The sequence below is a fragment of the Sylvia atricapilla genome, chromosome 1 (genome assembly GCF_009819655.1).
Source record: "Sylvia atricapilla isolate bSylAtr1 chromosome 1, bSylAtr1.pri, whole genome shotgun sequence".
Taxonomy (NCBI): domain Eukaryota; kingdom Metazoa; phylum Chordata; class Aves; order Passeriformes; family Sylviidae; genus Sylvia; species Sylvia atricapilla.
Genome location: NC_089140.1, coordinates 7,465,267 through 7,489,031, shown reverse-complemented (window position 1 = coordinate 7,489,031; position 23,765 = coordinate 7,465,267). Strand labels below are relative to the sequence as shown.

Below are 23,765 nucleotides of genomic sequence, written 5' to 3'. Positions count from 1 at the left end.
TTTCTTTTTTTTTTTTTTTCAGCTAAAAGGTCAGATTTGAAAGGAGCAAATGTGATATATATCTCCAGAAAGCTTTAAATATCAGGAGCAGATGTATGAGAAATCAGCCTCTTCCTAAGCACAATGTCTAATGGAATTTGAGAAGGCCTTATTTTACTCAACATTTCTGCAGGTCTGGGTTCTCTTTTCAGCTTTGCTCTGTGTGTCTGTGTCTGGGAAGACTTCAGGAAAGTTTTGCATGTCTTTATATAAATACACAAACAATGGAATGGGATCTGCACGGGTGCCACATGCTGCGACAGGTGAGGAGTTGACAATTAGGAAAGCCTCAGGACAACACTGTTTTAATTTGTATAAACAATTTAACATTTTTCAAAGGTGGGTGAAATGGCAGGACTCCCACACTGTGAAACTGGAGGAGCTCAGCATTGGCAATGGTGAGGGGGTGGTGTCCAACAGTGTCACGGAATGCAAACTTCCACCAATTACTGGTTCTTTTGATAATGCTGTTCTAGAACATCAAAGGATATACAAATCATAGAAATGTTGAGGTGTTTTTAGGATTTTACAAAATAAGACAGAGGCATTAGCTAGTGATAGAGCGCTGCCACTGTAATTACAGTGCCTCCTGAATGCAGAGTCCACTGCTCCCAGTTTTTGTGCTAATCTTGGAGCAGGGTGAGTGACCTGCCCCTGAGAAACCCAAACCCGAAGGGAGGTTTCTGAATCTAGAGTTAAAACCTTTAAAGGTTTAGGCCGATTTGAAAAATAATCTGGAAGAGACACACAAATTCTCCTTTTCCCCAATTATTAAATACTTTAATGATTATCTGCCCTGCTGAGCAAATCTTCCTCACTTCCCACTTTAACCTGTCGTTCTCGACTTTGCAGGAGAGGTTTACCCAAGCTCTCCCAGTATTAGACCAAGTTATGGATTCAGGTAACCACTTTCCTTTCTCTGAGCATGGATTACATGCCTCCATGCTGCACTCTACCCCATACATATCCAAAATTACTGTCTGGAATCAGGCACTGACTGATATTCAGCACTGGTTTTAAAGCATCTCTGCATTTCAAGCCTTGGTACTACACTGCAAAACAGGCCTTCAAACCAGCACCAAAATACTGAGAGAAAAATGGTTTCCCAGTCAGGAAGAGGACTGAGATAGACAGGAAAGGTAAGGATTCAGAGGTAAAATGCAAAAGATTATTTGTATTGGTGTGACAGCATCAGCCTGGACTACCAAAATATCATTAGAAGGAAGAACTAAAAACATTTTAATATCTTCAAGCCCAACCCATGCCACACTGCATCACCCCCTTCCAGGATTTTGCAGTGATGGGAGGTTTTGTTTGGTTGTTTTGTTTGTTTCCTGATGTTACTCATACTTGGCTCCTTGCTCCTGAACAGCCACAAAACTGCTCCACCTCCTTCCTTCTCTGTACCCCTGCCCCTTCCTCACCTCTTGCTCCCATATCCATCACTTAATTTTCAGTTTGACTACCAAAAAATAAACATTTCTTCTTTCAGAGAACTATTTTAAGGCAGAGAAACGCAGAGACTCTGCCTCTCCTTTTGGGCAAGCTCCTCCACCTTCCCCACTCTGACCTTGCTGGGACATCCTATGCCCAGTTGGGAGTAGCAATGTGATATTTTCACATTTGTCAAACCACTCTCAGAGTCCCACTCAGCCCTGAAATGAGCCTCCTGTTCCCTTCTGTCACAGCTCAACCTCACAACAAACTCCAGGGCCAGTGGCTTAGAAGAAAACTGAACTCAGCTGCTGCCAAGCCACAGACATCAGCAACCTACACTCTATAATTTACCCTTGGCACAGTCTCACCACGGAGCACTTTGGATCCATAATAAAAACAGGAGCAATAGAGAGCTCAGAGTTTTTGTATGTACATGTGGGACACAACTCTGAAACATCAACAGGGAAAAGAACCCCAACTCAATCCCAGTTTACCAGCAGATCAGGTAATTAGAAATTTTAGCACTTTGTATATTTCTAAGTTTTAAGCATAGGGACACTGTTATCTGGAGGTGTTTCTGGGTAAATAATAAAGACTTTCTGATTTATATGTGTGCATGTGTGTGCACCCACACCCCAAAGGGAGAATGTCTTTGTGCATATAAAATATATACATAAACAACTACACTTCTGACTTTTATTTATAACTGAATGTGAGTACTTTAAGAAGGAGGACCCTGGAAACTACAGCCTGTCAGTGACATTTCAGTGCCTGGTAAAGTCATGGAGAAAATTATTCTCAGAGGCATTGAAAAACACCTAAGAGAGAATTCAGTCTTTGGTCACAGCCAGCAGAGCCTCATGAGATCTGAGTGCTGCTTATCAAACCTAATTTCATTTCATGGCAGGATAACCCACACTATTGATCAAGGGAATCCAGTGGATTTAACATTTTTGGAATCTGATGGAAGTGACACCTATGGTCCCACCTAGGCAGTGCTTCAGCTTCAAGAGAACTTGTTGAGGCTCATGGGTATGGACTAAGTAATCTAGGCTTTCATTTACATTTTTGAAAAGTCTGTGTCTGTAAAACTGCAGGCAACATCCTCATACCTAACAATTTTTGCCTGATGTGAGTGTAGTCCACACACCAGGCCCCAAAACATCTCAGAGATGAACAGTCCTGTCCAAAGATGTTCAATCTGAACACCAGAAAAATTAATTTAATAAATGACCTTTAATTAAGTTTAACCTTAATTTAATTACATAATTATTTTGGCATTGTACTTAAATTTGCAATGAAAACATCAGGATAACATGAAATAACCTGAATACAGCATGACAGTAAATAACTAAAAAAATAATGTGCTGATTGTTTCACTCATTTTCAAATTAGCTCAATGCACTCCTGTATTTCTTGGTTTGTCACTGTCCCCAGCTCCTCACACAGCAGGACTGTGGGATAAGAATTTTTTCAGGGAAGATGACCTAGACCTGCTGGACTGCACGTATTTTGTATGTAATGAGCTGGAAATTTTTGCCCCACAACTTCTGTCTCGTTTTTCCACTTCACTACCCTGCGTTCTTCCACTTCCTGAAGCCTGATTTCTCTCTTGCCTCCATTCTGCTCCTCAGCTCACTGCTCTCTGTCCTGCTGCTCCCCAGCTTCTCCCACTCACATGTACTCATCCAAGAGGGAGTCCCTGCTCTTCTCCTCTACATCCCTAAGCAGGAGACCTTTGCCTCCCCTGTGTTTTGTAGCTCCTCACCCTTTCTGACACTGAATTCTTTTTTCTATGTCTCGTCTCTCACTTTGTTTGTCTTTTCATATTCAATTCACAATCCTGTCAGCGCTGTAAAAGTGCTTTATTCCTACTCCCTAAGTAGGCATGGAAATTTACAGGGCTGTATAAATACATAATAATCAATAATCATAATGACACCACATTAAAATTCAAGCCTACAACCTCAGCAGCTACTGTAAGAGGGGTAATTTACAGAGGTTACATGCATTGAACTTTGCTGAAACTTGGTAAGGGGATTAACCCAAAGAATTCCTTATTGGGAAGTTACTAATTATTTGCTGTGGATAAGTATCATCTGGTATATCATTATCTGAAATTGTTTTGTAAACGCTGTGGACTGAGCTTAAAATCAATCCAGCTGAATTGGGATTGGATTTAGACGCCAAGGCATAGGCATCTAATGTCACTTCCAATAGTCCAGGACATGACACTCAACTGGCAACTAGTGCTCCATGTGGACATGAATTTCAGGAGTTCCTGTGCCCTCACTGACTAGGGCACTACGTGGGCTCCTCTCCTGTCCTGGCACATCTAAAATGACATTCCCCATCCATGCTCAGGTAACCAAGTTCCAGGCTTGTGCCCTCAGGTCAGCAGCCCTGATCTGTGAACTGAAATGGAAGACTCAAAAACAATCTTCCTAAGAACGGCCTTGAACTCAGCATCACACTGAGATAAAGTGAGGAAGGAGGATTCCTTTGATGTCGACTTTGCAGTTAGTTCGCAATCCCTTCACACTTGGAAGTGTAAAATTACAGAAGAAAAACAGTCTGGAAGTGAGTTAAAGGTTATAAATACCTGGTGTCAGGAGTATGACAGAGGTGACAATCAGCGAGCAGATAACGAGAATAACAAGTAAGGCAATTGCAATTCCTTTCCAGTTTCTTTGAGGAGGATTACTCCCCACCAGCTCCTAGAAACATCAAAAGAAGATGAACATTTAGAAAAGGGCACTTCGACAAGGAAACAAGCACAGAATTCAGACAGCAATGACACGTCTGTGACCACGGGTGGGTGACGCCCTTGAGCCAAAACCAGTTCACGCTGTTATGATTCGTTGTGGCATTAATTGATTTCATCCCAAATAATTGCACAGTGAACAAATGCAGCGCACCCACAGGTGTCTCAGCAGTGAAACCAACACTCCCCATTACCTCCTGGCACACGGGCAGCAGCCCTCATCCCAGCACTCATCCAAACTCACTCATCAATGCTCATTTCCTACCAGCCCTCATTAAGTCTGGGAATGAGGAGCTTTACAGTAACCTTCAAGAGACTTTCATAGTAAGATGTCAGAGATGCATACAGGAAGATAAATAATTCACAGGGGCATGCATGGAGATAAAAATCAATAAGGCTATCCCCCTGGTGAACTTTCCTGCCTTCCCAGAAAACATGACATCTCCTCAGGGCATACTGCGTGCACTCCTAGGTTGGAAGGTCTACGGAATTGGAGACAAGCTTCTTGCCTAGCATAAACATTAAATTTAATCACATCCCTAAAACTTCAGAATAAAGCTCCATCACCACTCACTGATGAGCTCTGATTGCACTGTGGCTGCACCATATGTTGTGCCTGTGGTGTGTACAGCACCCCTGCTCTCAGGACTGAGGTTTTTATGAAGTGCTGCGTTCACATTCACGAGACCTTAAAAATTAATTGCACTTTCCTGCCTTTTGCTGGATTCCTCTTAGCATTTTGCACTGTATGTGATTTCATGCATGCATTGAAGCACCCACAGGAACTGTATGAAATATTAGTGCACTCTGCTTTTCTGGGAGGCTGAATTCTCTCAAGGGATCTGGTCTCACAGCCAGAACAACTCTGGATGCTCCTCCTCCTTGTGAAACTCATCTATTTAGGTTTTTTGCCTCATTTCCTTTACTATGAGGGATGGTGTGTCTAAAACAGAGCTGCTGGTATTTATCTAAAAGACTATATTTTTTTTATTTTAAATTTTTTATGAAAACAAAAAGCTTTCCAGTAGACTAAGTTCTTCGTTCGTCTCTTATTCAGAGTTTGCTTACTTCTGTTTCTTATACACAGCAACGAGACTGGAAGAGGGAAGGCAGGCAAACCTCACAGTTTTGTTTTCAGAAGAGGCTGGGAAACATTTTTCAACCTCTCCTTAGAATTCATTTTACAGAAAAAGATAATGTCTAAACTCACTTTTTATATGTTTGGGGATCTAGCCACTACAAAACCTATAAATTTGCAATGGAAAGCCAAGTTTGGGGCATTAAACACCTGATACACTCCATCATTTATTTTAATTCTGGAAAAGACAGGAGGCTTCTCCTCCCTCTGGCAAAGAGGGGTGGAGGTGAGTTCCTTCCCCTCCTTGTCTCCTCCTTGTTTGTACTTGGATTTCTATTTGAAATGAAAAATAATTAGAAGGAACAAATTTATAGTTTACTCTCGTTACTGGAGAAAAATTTGAAAAGTAGGTCAGGAGCTCTGAGAAATGTAATTTTGGCAACAAGCAAGCAACTAACAGGAATAAATACTTCTATTTATACAGATTCTTTAACCTAAATATGAATACAAATGTTAATCCATTTAGTCTTCTAATACCATTTTTAGGAAACTGTTATGGTCTCCAAGTTTCTGCTGCTACAAAAAGGCACCAAAGACAATCTGTGGCTTTCCAAGGAAAGGAAATGTATAAATAAGCCATGGAAATAATGTAGGGCTTCTTAGTAAGTGGCAGAAATATTCTTTCTTTCACAGCAGGGTACAGGAGGGGTCTAGAGAGAAACAGAACTGTGGAGAAGCAGGTGAGAAACCCTGCCAAGCCCTCAGAGTGTCCTGGGACAGAGGAAACACTGACAGTGCCACAGAACTGATTGCAGCAGTCTCAGTCCTGAAAATAACCTAACAAAACTCTCACCACAAACAGTCAGAAGTCTTAAAATTGAAGAAAAAATTAGCTCATGGACTTGAATAACATCTACAAACCCAGATGTAGTTCGAGAGCTTAATAACAGCTTGCATTAAGTGTGATTTCCCCATCCATGAGTCCCAGTGTGATAGAAATGCACACACATACTTGAGGGTTCAGGACAGCTGTACTTGCACTGAATCCATTATCAAGTCAATCTCATTAATTCTCCAGGCATTCAATCAATATTTGAGCAAAATCTCAAAAAAAAAAAAAAAAAACAACCAAAAAAACCAAGACTATGAATTTCTAGTGTATCAAGAGGAGGGAAACTATTCATAAGCAAAATATTGGGGTTTAATACACTGCAAGGAAGTAGAAAAGAACATTTTCACTTTCTTTTTAAAATTCCATCAGGAAATTTCCCCTGGTAAGGAGAGCAAGGAGAGATAAATGACTTTTCAAAGAAAGACAAACAGCTTTATTCAGCACAGGTTTGGAAAGCTGCTCTTTTGCTCTCAGTCGTTTGAAATCTCTTTTGATAGAATCACTTACAGCAAAACTGCAGACACACCACACCATACCCGTGACAGCACTGCCACCTCAGATAATTCCTGACAGGATTTCTGTTCATTCCACAGGGATGTGGCTGTCTCGTTGTGACCACCTTTTACCTGCAGAGGATTACAGCCCAGCCAGGCTGTGACACCCCCTGCCCTTGGCAGCAAACCCCCATCCTTCACTGGGATTTCCCACCAGCTGCCTGTTCACAGCACTCACAGGAGCCTCTGTGCTTGGGACTGAAGCCAGGAAGGGGTTGAGCTCAGCCCCGGGCAGGTGCTGATTCAAGCACAGAAATGATGCTCCTGAAGGGGCAGCCCTAAAGGTGCATTCCCAGCGCAGAGCTCAAAGCTGGAATTTGCCTGTTCCTGAAAGCTTGCAGAGATAAACATGGAGATCTAAACTGAGCAGAGATAAACATGGAGATCTAAACTGAGCAGAGATGAACACGGAGATCTAAACTGAGCAGCAAGCAGATGCCCTTTGTGTTAATCCTAAAGATATCACGTTTGGGTTTCAGGCTGGAATCTGAGCCTGTGACACAAGGGAAATAAACCAAGCACCTACAGTTTCTGCTCTGATGAAAAGAACATGAAAGAAAACATTGAAGTCACTCATCAGCAGGAACCACCTCCCCTCTGCCTCACATGAAGCACTAACACAACAACCTCACAACATCTGTGAGCAAGCTAAAGCTCTTCAGCCTGGTTTTCTCCTCCTTTTCCTTTGCTGCTTGTTTTTCACCTCCTTCTTCCTATTACACGAAGACTAAATAGATTTTGGATTTGGAAAGTAAACCAGATGTTTCCACAGGTTTTTACATAAGCACACTTCATTGATGCTGCATATTAAAAACTGCAAGTGCTATCATTTACATCTTCATTTGTGATTGAAAAAACGTCGCTAGCCACCTGTGAAGTTGATTTTGGAGCCAATAATCTAGACATCTACAGTATTTTAAGACTCTAAAATACAGATCCACAGTGACATATTTTCCTGCCTGTGAACGAATCACTATGTTGACATGTTATGGATGAAGGCTGGATGTGCTCCAACCCAAGATGCTGTCAACAAAATTATTTCTGGCATGTTTATTTGAGACCTGCCAAAAGCCTGCCAGCACAGTGGTCATATTACAATAATATAAGAGCTTCTTAAAACAACTCATCAAGCACAACTTCTTTTTTTCTTTTTTTTTTTAATAACTGTGTCTGTATGGCTGAAGGACAATATAGACATCGCTTGTCAAGTACAGGTATTATTTAATAAAACTTATACATCCTGGACCAAAACCTTTGAAGTATCAGCAGTGAGATAGTCATGGTTGGCCTCTTTGTCTTTTTCAATGTAGAGCTGCCACTTTTGTGCAATAACAATAAATCCCAGGTGTGTTATATGAAGTATATCCATAACAGATACAGGTGCTGTATTTAAAGGTTCCTTGCAGAAGCAGATGACAGTGGGCCAAGGAGACTGAGCTCTGGGCTCAGTTACACTGGTGTATAAAGACAAAAGAAAATCCAAGAAATTAATGGTATGAAATAAAAGCAGGTGCAAGATGTTTTGTTGGCCTCAGAGGTGGCAGGATGGGGAGTTAGAGCAGTAATTTTGTAGTTCCCATACTCACTACTCTGGCAAGCTCTGTTTCTTGATTCTTTTTGATTAATTTCTAATTTTTGACCTTAAATATTACACCTATAAATATAGCAAAGAAAAAATTCTCCTAACAAGCTTATTAGCACTGCTAATTGAAAAATGTGTATTATACCTTCCACTCATGCCACCTGGTTCTGAGTTAAGACTGATGAAAAGTGTGGTGTCTCTGACAACCCAGCTGACCAAGTCCAGAACATGGCACAGAATAAAAAGATTTGGGAACACTGCTGTCCACGACAAAAACTCCAGAGAAGTTCAGTGGAAAAATGATCTTGCTGCTAATTAGTTCTTTATAACACAAAATTGCAGCAAATTATACCTGCTGAATAACACAACAAATGAGCTGAGGAGTGGGTAACCCATGCAGTTATTAGATTATTAACCTTATGTTGCAAAAAAAGAAGCCCTAATTGTGATGATAATGGCAGTAAACTAGATGAATTGCAGTGGTTACAGAAGGAGGTTCCTGGTTATTCTGCTGATTGATATTGCACTACTGTCTCATCACAATCCTCCTGCTTGAATCCTCCACTGCTTCCCTGCCTTAAACCTAGGATGGAGCTTCTTCATGGGCAGGAATCATTTTTGATACCCTGCTTGGCACAGAGGAAACCTCAGTCACTACAGAATTTAGGAAGTATAACACAGACAAGCAATAATAAGTATGTAACTGCATCATTCTCCCCTCTGAAGTCAAGCTGAGTTACTTTTGCTAGGGGATATTTTATTTCTTTCCTTTCCTTTCCTTCTCCCTACTTGCCTCCCTCCCCTCTGCTGCTGCAGACCACCCTGAGCTGTGCTGGAGTGTCATGCTGAATAACAACCAGTTTCCAGACAGACACAGAGCCTGAGCCCGAGGCTACAGCAAACTCAGTTGTTCAGGTGCTAAAGGTGACACTTCAGAGTGAGAGGAATAAAAACTTGCCCTGTTTTTTACAAATGAGGCATGGCATGTACGTGGGCTTTCCTGCAAAATCCCAACAGAAATAGGAGGGATAAAGCCATCTGCCTGTTGTGGTGATGAAAGACAACTATGTTATGTTTTTCTTCATCTTCTATTGATGCTTTTACTAATAGGGAGCAATGACTGAAGTAACAGTGAACATCTTTGCTTGCCTACTCCCTAGCACTGTGAGACAAACCTTTTACCCTGCACACAGTGCAGCACATTCTCCTGCCCCGCATTTCTGGGAGGCTCTTTTATGAATGCCCTAAAGCCATTCTGTTTGCTTCCATCTCCTCCCACCATTATCTGCAAAGAGCACACAGGCAAATGTTCGGAGGCTGGGCACCAATGGTGTGTTTGAAAGTGGGTGAGGAAAGGCTGTACCTGTAACACTCAGCTCCCCCCAAAATTAAACCTTGCATGTTCTGTGCTTTGGTAGAGCTTTCAGTCCTGCATGTTTGTATTACAAAGCCTATAGGAGGAAAGGAATGCCATCTGCATCCCACACACCTAAGTGCAGCTTTAACAGATGACAAGTCTTCCACAGTTTAGAGCAGAAGGCACCAGAGGCTCAGTTAGCATTGACTGACACAGATCATTGGTTCCACTGGAGCCCAGCCAGTCTGTGTCATCTACAAACGAAACCCGGTGCTTTTGCTAAGTTAAAAGAAAAATAAATCAGTAAAAAGATTGAAATACAGTAATATCTGGAATACCTAGCTGTTCTGGATTGCAGAAATGGATATTTAATAACTTCCCATCATTTTTATAGGCATTATGATGAAATGGGTTTGGATCACCTCCAGACTCTGCAGTACTAAGAAATTAATTTAGCATCTCTGTGTTTTGAACTGGCATTTCACATGACTTTTGTATCCAGGCAGAGTAACCACACTGCACCACCCTCCCACGCCCTTACAGCATATGTAAATAAGCACCACTGCCATTTGAAACATTCCCAAATTATTCCCAGTGCTCAGGGACAGAGTGACTCCATGGAACTTTCAAAATGAACTAGAACCTTGGAACGTGGACTCTGAAATCCTGCCAGAAACCTCTTCTCAGGGTGACAAAATTCAAGCTGCAAACACCATCTGGACCTGTTGCACCGTGAGCGGTTCCAGCCAAAGGCACAGTCATGTTCTGACCACAGCCAGGAGAGAGGAGGTGGCATTGCTGTACCTGTGTGTGGCACAGGACATATGTGACTGCAGATACTTTTAGCCAAGAACTGTGTTGGCCTTGATTTAATGTCTTTCTATTTATCTCCTTCACTTTCCCCCATTAGTTTGGTTCATTCTGGTGCTGTAACCCAGATGTTTTTATAGCACCTGGCACAGTGGGACTGTGAATCCTCTCAGGGGCCCTTAGCTGCTACTGTAATTCAAGTAATAATTAAAGATCCATTCCCAGTCCTGACAGAGCCCATAAAACCAACAGCATTTCTTTGATTTTATTTCAGTGTTTGATATAAGCACACAAATTCACCCGCTAAAATGGGAGTAAATCATCTCCTGGAGTGAAATATCTGCCACGGCACCAGTAAAACTTGGTCTGACGCTTAGGGTTTTATTCCAGAGGAGTCTCTGTGTTCACCAAATCCATGAAAAGCCCAAGGGCCACAGATTATATCACTGATCCCAGGACTCCTCTATGCCACAGCACTTGCCTAGCTCCAGTTTTCCCACCACAATGCTCTGACAGCCTGAATCCCTCCAAACCAAGCCACAGCAAACACACACAGCCCTGAGAGAGTTCATACCCATGCAGAAAGCATCTGCAGAGTGGTGCTGCCAAGGCATGCCAGGACAGCATCTCCCACCTCTATTTCTTGAAGAATCATGATCTCAAGAAACGGGAAAAGAAGCTTTCCTGAAAGATTTGAGAGCTCGGCAAAACAACCTCGCAGCTTTTTTGTCTCCTCTAATTCTAATAAAAAGGCATTCTGCTTACATTTGTAAAAAGGCAACTGCAATTTTTAATGAAACTCTATTTCAGTTTAAAAAAATAGTTCAATTGATCACTCTGAACACCAAGAAAGAAATTGTGATAAGGGAAATAGTGAGGTGCTTAATCCCCCTAGGCAGAAAGACAGCATGAAAAATTTTGTTCAATGTTACATTTTTTTAAATCCCTAGGCTTTTTTATAATTTAGTTTACAAATAATTTGTTTCTAAATGGTACAGGACGGAAAACATGAGGCAAACAAGGTTTAGTTCTGAAATAATTTGCTTGAGAGCAATGTGAGGAAGAGCTGTGAAGACAGCCAAGGTTTGAGGTCAGCGTGCTGCAGAGACAGTGGGAAGAGGAATATGAAATCCATAAAGAGCAGGGAGAGGGGAGAAAATGGATTTTACGCAACTTATTTTCAAGCAACAGTCATTTACAGTTTTGAAAAAGACAAACTGTTTCAGGCACAGATGTTTCAAAGACAATGCAATCGCATAATTAATCATACTAATATTTATATGAAAATGATGCTTGCATTATAATTTTACCTTTAAGGGATAATTTTACCTTTGATTTTCTGTTGATTCTAGGATCAACTTATTTTTGCTATGTAGGTCTCTATTGTTGCAGTATTTAGCCAAGATTTAAAATAAAATTATGGAAAGAGTATTCTTCTCTGGTACAAAATTTAACTGAGTCAAACAATGGAAAAAGAACATGTAAGTGTGGTCCTGCATTTTACTTTCAGATTGAATTCTTTTAGATGAAACTACATTAGAAGGTGTGAAAGCAGGACCCAGTATGGAGATTCTTCTCTCCCAGCTAAGTGGGAGAGACTTTTCTCCCCAGTCTGTACAGCCCAGAGATTTTGCTTGGTCTCTGTCCCCTTCATCTCATCTCCTGAAAATTTCATTCCTGGTTTCACAAGAAAATACAAACCAGTAAATAAAACCATCCAAAATCCATTCTCTTGTCCCAAGGGTGATTGGCTGAGTGCTCCCCTCACCCAAAACCCAAACCCTCTGATACTGGAGTGCAGCACAACCCTGCCACAACTCCTTCAGCAAAACAGCCCCTGGTCCACTCAGTGCACCAGCCTCTTCTGCAGCCTTCCTGTGCCAGTCCTGCCACAACAGGCCAAATCCACACCTGGGAACAGCACAGTGACAAACCACACCAGTGATCACCTGTGCTTGGTCCCCTCCATCCCTCCAGCTTACTTCATCATAGAAATGCAGCCCTGAACTCCATCAGCATTCCAAACCCAAAACCTCAGCCTTAGTCCCCAGCTGCCCCCCAGTTGTGTCATTCTCACACTTAAGGAAAATCGTTTGCCTGAGCCCACACAGAAGTAGAGAGAAAGGGACACAACAGTAAAAGAACAGATGTTTCTAATATATTTTATAATGCAGACGGTTTTTTTCTGGCTAGCAGCAACCTGTGCTGACACCCGTGGGCATCACATGGATGATGATGATGAGGCAGGAGCAGAGTCCACAGGCTGTGAAACTGCCCTCCAAGTACCTGGGAGACATCTCACTTCTCCCAGTGTGATTTGCTTGGGCATTTCTCAGATATTCTTGAAACAGAAACCCCTTCATGGATATCCTGATTTGACATTCATGAAGTTGTTTTTTTTTTTAAAAAATGTTTTAATTTCCTTGTCCAGCACTATCTTAGGACAAATGTGGTTTGAAGAATTACTGCTCTTTGAAGGGTGCTTGGGCTCTTGGCATGAAATGCCAGCAGCTGGCTCAGCACTGATGCTGCTGTCAGGAACAGCAGCTCCAAGGTCTCCAAAGGTTTGCCAGTCTTATGCTTGGTCTGGTTTAATTGATTTGTGTTTTTGCTAGGGTTCTCACAGCACACTACAAGGCTTTGCGAAGCCGTTCATTTTAATTTTCAAGACTTTCTGGTTGACAGGAAACACAACCAACAAACATTAAGTCATTTTTCCTCAGGAAAGCAAGATGCCAAATTTCCCATACTGAGTTGTGTTAACTGTGGCACAACACCACAGCAACGTGACTCCTTGCATAGAAAGAACACTTTTGTTGCTCATTTTTCATTTGAAGGAGTTATCCTTAATTCAACACAATTCTGAGATTCAGTAAGTAAATCACAGAATGAAATGGGAACATCCACGTTCCCACTCAAAACAGAAATTAAATAAAAAGAAGCAAAACTGATTGAAACATAAATTGCAATTTGTTTTCCTCTTGATGATCTTGTATCATTTTACAAGGGTCACTGTCACCAGGGCCACCAGCAGTAAAACCAGTGCATTATCATGATCATTTTTAATCTCCCTGAACAATTCATGTTACCATCTCAGGAGCACTGACAAAAACACCTCTTCTCCTGAGTCGTGCAGGTGGTTTATTCAAAAAATGCAAGGATATTGTATTGAAATAAACATGCTGTAGGATTTGAAAAGAGGAAAATCACTTATGCAGACTCAATGACTTATGTGTGACAGGTTCATTGTGTCCATGGAAAAATGCCCCAGAGACAGTAAGGAAAAAGAGGTTTCTTCTCCACATCTCACCAACGTGTTATTCTCACCAGAAGCAGGGTTTGGGTTCTGAAATTCAAGGTTTCATCAAACCCAGCAGGCAGAGCCATGGCCACGTTTCCCTACAGAGATCAGCACAGCTTCAGATCAATTTGTGATCTAAACACAGGTTATAGAGGTCCTCTATCTTCATCCTCCCTGCCCATCTCACTCATTTTGCAAGACCTGAAGACATCCTGATCTTGTGATGCAGCAATGAACCTTGCAGCTCAGAGCTCCCCACCAATCACCCATCTGAGCCTTGTGATGCTGCACACAGATCATTGCACCACGCTCGTGCCAGGGTCCTCAGGGCTGCTCAGGTCCTTGATTCCCTGTGGCTTCACCAGGATTCAGGCACAAGAACACTCCTGAGCACCTCTGCCTTGGTGCCTCTCTCCACCTGATCCAAGTTAAAAGATAAAACTCCTCCACAGCTAATAAAAGGGTTCAGAAGCAATCAGACATGGAGCAGTGAGACAGTAAATGACAGGGGCTGGAATAATGGTATTTTTAAAGACAGATGAGCATTAGCACAGCCAGGAATTCATTTACCATGTAAAAAAAATCTATTCAGAGCAGAATGGGAACTCTACCAATTAATACACTTCACAGACGTATCTCTTCAACAAGCAGAGTTACAGGGATCATTTTTCCTTGACACAAACCATAAGGGAATGAAAAGGTTAATGTAGTGTATGTGAGAGCATTTTTAAAAATCAATTTAAGGGAATTTTGTCTGTTGTAAATTATGCTCTGGCACCAGGGAAAGCCATCAAACTCAAATTAACAAAAGGAACTAAAGAATTTAATCTAAAACTACATTATGATTGTATTGCTCATTGGTGCACACAAAAAAGAGTCAGCAACATACATTTCATTTTTACCCCCTTTGATTACAAAAAGGCTATTATCAGTGAAAAATAATGTTGAATCATAATTAAAAGCAGGACTCTCTCTCCTACCAGCCTGCAAAGCACAACAATTTCTGTAATGCAATATAAAGTCATTTTGGTTAGGAAACCCATTAGTCAGCTCTCCTCACATTCACCAGACTGTGGCCCCTCTACTGCCTCTTGCACACATTTCTGTAATCTCAGAGAAATTAGGGTTTGGCTTTTGAACTCCAGACTTCCCATTCAGGCAGACCTGATGTTGGCCTTGCTGCAGCTGAAGGTGTGAAGCTTCACTGGATTCATGGCATCTGCCTCGAAGATCTGAAACAGTTTTCAGGTTTCCCCTAATTTGAACTGCTAGAAAAGCAAACTTCAGCTGAAAGCCTATTTTTCCAAGAGATCCAGTAACTTCATGGCACTGCCACAGGCTGTCACTGCCCATCATCTGACTTGCAATCTGTGGACTCCTCTCCCTCTCACAACTATACCCAGAGCATCTTCTCTACATGGAGAGGACACAGAGCAGGACAGTGACATTCACTCTCAATGCCGCAATCACAACATGTCTCAGAAGTGACACAGCCCCACACCGTGTTTCCCAAAATTATCACCCGTCACAGCCCTTGTGCTTTTCTCAAGTGACATTTGCTGTCACCAAGCTCAGGGACTGAAAGGTGGCACTGGGGACTGGAAGATTTTACGGCATGTTCTGCGTCAGGGGAATGAAGAGAGAACATGACACAACTGATCTGTGCTCCTGTGCTGGCTGCCAAAAGATCCCACAGCACAGGGAAGGAGCAGAGAGATGCTATGAGCTGCTCAGGGTAAATCAGCTGCATTATTTTCCTTCCATGGCATTGGCATAAATACCTGCTTTGTTCCTCCTTCATATTCAACACTGTGTATTTAGCTTTCCACCACTAAAACTTCCCAGCAGATCATGGTTGATGTAAAGAATCTCAGTTATCTGATCTTCATTCATTGCCAAATGAATGAGGAACAGATGATGTTGGGGAAGATGAATCAGGGAAACCTTATAAATACGATTGCTTAGCAAAAGATTCTGAAAATATGAAACCTATAATCGAAATAGAAATGAAAGCTTACTTTGAGTTGTAGGATAGTGAGTCTTAGTTACTATATAATCTGAAAACAATAGCCCAGCTAGCTGAAGGAGAATCCCTTTGGATTGAACAATACCTTTCTGCTGGCTAAGGGATCCAAAGGTCAATGTGGCAAAACAGAAAAGTCTAAAGAGTAGCTTTTAGAGTTTAAAATATAACACAGTATGGTAATATAGTAGTTCTTATAGGCTGTATGTAGATTCTATAGGATTTTGTGTCTTGTATTGGTTGGTCACTGTAAATTAGAATATTCATCACAAAAGGAGGTATAATGTATTGTAACAAGGACCTTGCTCTCTTACCTCTTCCTCCTCTCCTTCCTGCTGCTCTTACCTCTTCCCTCTTAGCTCTTAACTCTTACCCTTCCTCTTCCCCCTACTCTCGCTTTCTCCTGCTCTCTCCCCCTGCCCTTTGCCCTCTCTCTCCCTTCTCTCTCAGCTCTCTCCCTGCTGTTCTTTCTCCCTCTCTCTTTGGGACTCCCCTCCAGCCCAGGCTGGTGGCTGAAGGCAAGGCCCTTTTACCCACGACCCTGGCAATAAACCCACGTGTTCCAGAATATACAGGTCAGCAGAATTCCTTGTCCCAGCCGTCCGCGGATTTGCCTCCAAGGATACCGTGGTTGTTTTGCTCTTGGCATTTTTCACCCCTGGAGTGTCCCCCACGCTGAGGATCAGACTCCACATTTCCCTGCCCGTGTCTTCACGGCACTATGGGATTTTCTACCTCTACTTACAGAAATTCTTCATGTAAAGAAGAATTGTAAATAATGGCAAGGTAATAATATCTTGGTAAATAATGGCAAGGCTATATGACTATACATAGCTGTAGTTTTTCTGTCTGATGAGGTTGCTATGGACCATTATTCCCTGCTCTTACAGCTGGTTTATCTATCAATGGTACTCTCAGTTGCCAAGATAAAACACAAGGGTAAAGCCACCATTTCACCTAAAAATTGAACATAGAAAAGGAAACTAGCCATGGTACTAGAAAAATTGCTATAATTCTTATTACACTAATTTGGACAAGGGGTGTGAGGGCATGAGGATCAAAGAAACCCAACCAAAACCAACTTGGCTTGCACAGATTCATTCACTGCTTTGTACTGCTACAGCAGTGAAGTATACATGCATATATATATATATATGTACAAAGGCACAACTTTTTCTCTCCATGTCTTGTCATGGGAAAGCAGAGACTCACCTTTTACATACAATCAGCTTTGTGTGAGAAGTAATTTCTTTTTCACTCATTGTATTTTATCTCCTTTGAAATTTGACATAAACTTTCCTTCCATACCCTGGGTGGAGCTGGGCTTTGGCTTCTCTGAAGGGACAGCTCACAAGTCAATAGCTGCAGCCTCCTCCCCATCAGGTGGGACAGGCAGCAGTGGAGAACAGCAGCATTTTCATCACCTCACCTAATCCCTTCCCCATATGGTCAGGGGCAATGACTAGTGAATAATTAATTAAAATATGTCTGATCAGAAGTTCAAAAGAATCAGAGGACTAGAAGTAAGAGCCAGTGGTTTATTTTTATTTTTTTCTTCCTCATCTTCTTTCTTTTTTTGCCAGGGTTTCTTTGCATTCACGGGGAATAAAAAGGCCCTTAGAGGTTGTGTACTCCAAGTCCCTGGAGGTGATCAAGACCAGGTTGGATGGGGCTCTGAGTAACTCAGTCTAGTGGAAGGTGCCTCTGCCCACGGAAAGGGCTTTGGAACAAAATGGTCTTTAAGATCCCCCCCAACACAAACCACATCCCAAATCTGAAAGCTCACCCCATGCCCATGTGTGCCCCTGGCAGTGTGGTGGCTGCTGGTGTCGTGTACCTGCCCTGTGCCTCCCAAAGCTGACAAGGGCACCTTGAGCTGAGCTGTGTTTGGAACATGGACCTGTCAGAGCTGGGAGAGGAGCTGGGGCAGTCAGTGCCAGCCTCACTGGGGCCACAGTGAGATAATTTAGAGCTATGACTTGCGACAGTGACTGCAAAGCTTTCATTTACTCTTTAGTAGTAGGATGCGAGAGAAAAAAGACCTCTCCCTTTAATAAGAAATATGTTAGGACTGTCCAGCTGCATTATTGGAATAGCAAAGAAGCAGCACTGCTTTTTCTGTATACACTATTTTGCCTTTTGAAATATTGTCTTATAATGTAAAATGAAAAAGTCATCTCATGTACAGGAAAACTCACAGCAAACTAATGGGGCACTACAAACCTAGGATTGTTCTTTTTTTTTCTCATTTTATTGGAATGAATTCAAAAATATAATCAGAATCTAGTTCATTCTCTTACATAACCCTTTGTGAAGGACTCTTAAAATTCACATCAACAGCATCTCATTCCCACTTTCCCCTTAATTTCCATTTTGTTTAATGGCTTCATCACCATTTATTCGTGATTTTGGCTTTTTTTTTTCCCTCTTGTGAGAGCAAATAACCTCTCCTGGGTAATAGGACAAAGAGTTGGAAGCTGTTTGCTTCTGTCATGCTTCTGTAAAAAATACATTAAAAAAATTCCTTTACAAGGAATAAGCCCAGTTCTACTTTTTTTTTTTTTTTTTTTTTTTTTTTCCCCACTGGGGTCTGATGACACAATTCCAGCAATGCCAAGTCCAGCTGCAAGTGCCACGTGAGGAGGTGCTCTGAGTGCAAGTTCCACCACTGCACAGCCCATCCCCTTCACAGGCTGAAGATGTGGAGTGCAAAATAATCAATCTTCCAAGGCCCTAATGAGCCCCTGTGCTACAGCCTGTTCCTTGTCATCAGCTTCTAGAACAACAAAAAATGCTCAGCACGGACAGAAAAAAAAAAATAGCTGGAGGCTTCTATCAAATTTATTTGTGAAATTACAGGAGGCACTTAACATTTGTCCTGTAACTTTTTAAGGGAAATGAGAACATTTGCCATCCAGACAAGAAGTCATTGTCTCCCATGGGAATGAAAGACATCTTGACATAATCCTGATCCTTTAACAACAAGAATTCTGAACTCAGAGAATCTCAAAAGATGAGTCTATGGAATTTCCATGCTTGGGTTCATGCTCAGCATAGACTTCACAAGAGCCTTTCATATTCTATAGCATCCACACTTACATATCTCTTAATTATACCACAACTACATTTTCACTTACATGAAGCCTTATAATAAGAATTAAAATTCCTAAACCAGAAAATGCAACCCCTGGGGAAAGAATAAAAATAAAAAAAAAAAATTAAAAATGGAACAACCAAATGAGAGAAATGGTTGAAAAAAGTTTAATTTTTACAGACTACTTCATGCTTGCACTAGATAATTTTTCTGATTTTGAACTAATCCCTCTTCCTATCAGTTGGTCACTCCATGGTAGAAGTGAAAAGTGAACCATGCAGGGTGGGAGCCCATGGTGTGGCTCCAGGTTTTGATCCAATAATGGACAACTCATCAACATCCCTCAGTACTGATGCTAACCCCCAAATCTGCATTTTCCTGCTTCCTCACTGCTTTGTGGCTTTTGCTGCCACTGTTTGGCCAATAATTTTTCCTTCCATAGTATGAGAAGGTGAAACACCCTCGCTCTCACAACAGAGATTTTGGGTAATATGAAGGGTTTACTAGATCATCTATGCAAGATATTTGGGTAATTGCATCAAAAGCAGGGTTAGGTTGTTAAAAGTCATTCAGATTCTTCACTGCCCTCAGTTTCCCTGCAGACAAGGCTCCCAAACTTCTGTGAAGATTGATGCCCAGTGCCTAAGCACCTCTCCAACTGAGTATCATTTAAAAACCACCTTCCTTTCCTCATATACAGCAAAAACCCCACAACCCCCCACAATAGTTTTGAGGTAGGGGAGCAGCCTGGAAATTGAGCCTAATACACAAGAGGTTTGCTGGGTAGGGCATGGAGAAGGATGCAGCTCCCCTTATTTCTGCTCAGCAGGACAGGCCAGAGCTCTCCTGCTGCCTGCTCAGCTCTCCCTTGCCAGCAGCATCCTCCCTGAAGCTGTGCCAGGTAACCAAACACATCCCCGAGCTGCAGCTGGTCCGGCATCCGTGCCCAGGGGCAGCACATCTGTGCTGTGACCAGCAAGGGGGGATGGAAGGGCAGAATTCCGAGTAAGAGGAGCGGGAGGTTACACCTAATCAGCCGTTTCCACTGCCCTGTCAGGACAGGAGCATTTGGACTTGGCTGAGGGAGCAGCACCGGGTGTGCTGTCAGTTATCTGCTGCTCTGCACAGGTAGAGGTAATCCCCGTGTATTTCATTCACTCCTGGTGTGCTGCATGAATGGATACCACACGTGGTTCCAGCCTGCTGCTTTCACTTGAAATTATTAAAACATTTGATGCAGAGGGAAGAAGAATCCCGTTTCCCTCACAGCAAACTGCCTGAGCATCTTTCACCGAGCCTGATTTGGCAGAGAACTCTGCCACAGGCAGACACAGGATCAGCAAGAGGTGGGATGCTGGGGCTGCCTGCTAATGGGGAGCACACTTGGGATCAGCCTCTGGAAAAATGCTTCCCTTGTCCATTAGGGATGACATTTACCTCAGTCCAGATGGCACACATCACCCTTTGTGCACCAGTTAAGCTCTGAGCTCAGAGGAGTGGTGTGTGGTGTATGGGGATGATGTGTGCAGTTCCAAACTGCAAGTGTCAGCCATGTGTGAATGTAGGCAATTTATATATATATATATATATATACATATACACACACACACACACACACACATATATATATATATATGTATATATATATATATGTACATATGTATATATATATATACACATAGTTAAGGGAAACATGGGTAATTAAGGAAAAAAATAAAAAATAGGTAACTTCCAGAAAAAGAAAAATGTGACTCTATAGCAATTAGACTTTGCTTGTCAATGTTTTGTTAAGTAACTGTACAATGTGCCTCAGAGTATTGTTCATTTCTTCATCCAAACACAAATGGAACACTGCACATCATGGGCTGCTCCTAAAATCACTAAGTGTATTTTTCACTTAGCTAAATCTTTTTTTGGTACAAATAAAGAAATGCTGTTGTCTGTTAATGCATGATCCCGCACAATGGCTTTTCTCTCTTCATTTTAACAGGATGCTCTCCTACATCTACTGGGAAAATATTGCCAGGAAAGGGCAGTGGTTTCCTTTGGCCCCATGCGCCCACAGGCTCAGCTGTAGGTGAATTCATGAAAAGCATTTTATAGATACTTTCCTGTAAACATTTAGAGCTGTGTTCAAGTCCCACATACTTCAGTGGGATGCAGATATGAGTATTTCAGCACTCCCTGGACATTTTTGGTGTATGACTTCCCAACCTAAATAGCTGCTCTGCAGAGAAAGACCCAAGATCTAACACAGGTGTCTAAACAAGGACATCCTTTCCCTGGCAGGGGGATGTCTGTGCACAAACTCCCGCACACTGCAGACCCAGCCCTCTCTGCACAACGTGGGGAGCTGAGCCCAACTCTTGGGTGTCTGTCTCTGGCCCTTAATTAGGAAAGGAAATCAAACATTTTGGTGCTTCACATGTGTGTTGGGTTGACCCTGGCTGGATGCCAAGCACCCACCAAAGCCACCCTATCATTCCCCTCCACAGCTGGACAGGGGAGAGAAAACACAGCCAAGGGTTAATGAGCTGAGATATGGATAGGGAGAGGTCACTCACCAAACACCATCGTGGGCAGGGCAGACCCAGCTTGGGGATATAAACTGAATTTATTACCAATAAAATCAGAGCAGGAGAATAAATAAAATAAACCTTTAAATCTTTAAACCACCTTCCCCCCACTCCTCCCTCCTTCCTGAGCTCTACCTCCTCCCTGCAGGCAGCACAGGGAGGGGCTTGGCCAGTGCTGGGTCCATCCTGGAGTTCCCTGGCATTGGCTCTGCAGGACATGGGGGAGGTTTCCAGCAGCTTCCCACAGAAACCACACCTGCAGCCCCTCACTAACAAAACCTGGCCTCTCAAACCTAGAACAACACGCTAATGACTCAAGAATATAAATTATATTTGACAAAATATGTTAAAGAGCTCATAAAACTTCACAAACATGGCAGAACATATCCTGTGGTTTCCTGCTTTTTAAATAATTCTAATGAATCAGATAAAAATGATGCCACAATATACCATTACAAGAGAAGATTCTCATTAAAATGAGGAAAATGGGGAGCTACCACAGACTTTATAAGACAAAACACAAGGTGTTTGGGACAGAAAACAAACACTCCAATTAAATTTCTATATGATTGATGGTGTAGATTTAACCACTCCATTACAGAAGCATACCAATGTCACCATTTCCTTGCCTTGCTTTAGCCTGCATCTCAAGGGGGCTTATAAATAGTTAAACAGTTATATCAGAATTCATCAGTTTTTAGACAAAAATTAAATCTCTACGTTGATATCTATGATATAATGACTTACAAGTCACTCCATAATTAATCTTGATATTAACTGCGTGCACTTGTGATACATGATTTATTATGGGTTATTAATCTAAATTCTTTGAAGGGTATTGCTTTATGCACACACAATCTAATAAGTTCCAATGCAGTAGCAGGTGCTACTTTATAATAAAGACATAAACATATTTGGAAAAAAAATACTTCTATTTCAAATTGCTCATACTGTGTTTTCACTTCTCCAATGAACTTGATCGGGATTAAAAACTAAACTGGAAAGAGGTCTTGTAGTTCCATCTTCATCCTTACTGCCCTTTTCATCATTTTTCATAGTGAATTTTTCTTGTTTCAGAGCCATTTATATAACTGCGGTTTCACATACCTACACCCTTCTTAGAGGTATTCAGGGAGAATAACAAGTGACATTCTCTACTTCTGCCTCTGCTCAGATGGGGAGTGCTCAGAGAGGATTAAGCATTTCAAAAGGCAGCTCATTCAGTTTGACTAACAAGGCTCTTCTGGACAATGCTGTAATACATTGTAGGATACAAACATTAGTTTTATTTTGGTTTGGAGCTCTAAATTGTCTTTCCCCCTATTTGAATGCCAGCTGCTCTCAGACGGATGGTTCCATCCTCATCAAGACAGCAATCAGAGATACAGTGACTGAGGTAGACAGAGAGGTCCTTACTTGTCTTCAAGGAATGTTTCCAGAGAGAGTTGAAAGGGAAAGCCCAGCACACATTTAATAATCTGAAAAATGCTTGAAAATAAATGCAAAAGTAAAAGCATTCCTGCAGCAGTCAAGAAGCACATGTGGGAACAAAATGTAATGACCATAGCTGACCACAACTGACCACAACAGAAACATAACTATTCAAAAAGGATATTTCCTATACTAACATCACTTCTTTACTCCTTCCTCAGATATTATTCCTCCTCAGACTATTCATTTACAGATTCCTCTAAATTCAGCCAGCTTCCCAGCTGAGGTAATGGGATAATTGGATAAATTAGCAATTACCAGGATTTGCTGCAGCTTCCAAAGAAGAGGGTGATGCTTGGGTTGGCATTGCCTTGAGAGTGAGATGCAGCCATTAAATATATTCATATACCCACCACAAATAACAGAGAATTTAACACTAGTGACTATCACTCTGCCTAATAACCAGATTTTTAAATTCTCTTCAGTCTTGGCAGTGGACAGTAAATGTTTTCATCATAACTATGACCTCCCTGTGTTAGAAATTGTCCTGACATTACTGGTAAAGGGCTTAATTAGAAGAGGCAATGTTGACCCTAAAGCCCCTGTTAAGCAAGTCACTGCTGACAACCTGAAATGTTTTAGCATCATTAGTGCACCTCTGACACAGCCAGCAGACAAAACCCACGACAATCTCTGAAATTTTTAAGGTGATTCTACTAACCTGTGCATAAGAAAGGGCTTTTGGAGCCTTCCTCTACCTCTAAGTATTTCCACAATGTCGAAGAGTTAATTTGTGAATATGAACCAAATTCATGTGAATTAGGATC

General features: G+C 41.8%; 1 protein-coding gene and 1 long non-coding RNA gene across 2 annotated transcripts in view; both read right to left on the bottom strand.

The window, feature by feature from the left end:
- LOC136358485 (uncharacterized) overlaps positions 1-23,765 on the bottom strand; it is a 1,172,843-nt gene that overhangs the window by 76,554 nt on the left and 1,072,524 nt on the right. The window lies entirely within an intron of this gene.
- LOC136375401 (dipeptidyl aminopeptidase-like protein 6) overlaps positions 1-23,765 on the bottom strand; it is a 133,183-nt gene that overhangs the window by 47,869 nt on the left and 61,549 nt on the right. Inside the window, exon 2 of the mRNA XM_066340918.1 lies at positions 4,079-4,193. Within this exon, the coding sequence (XP_066197015.1) occupies positions 4,079-4,193 (115 nt within the window). The remainder of the gene's footprint in view (positions 1-4,078; positions 4,194-23,765) is intronic.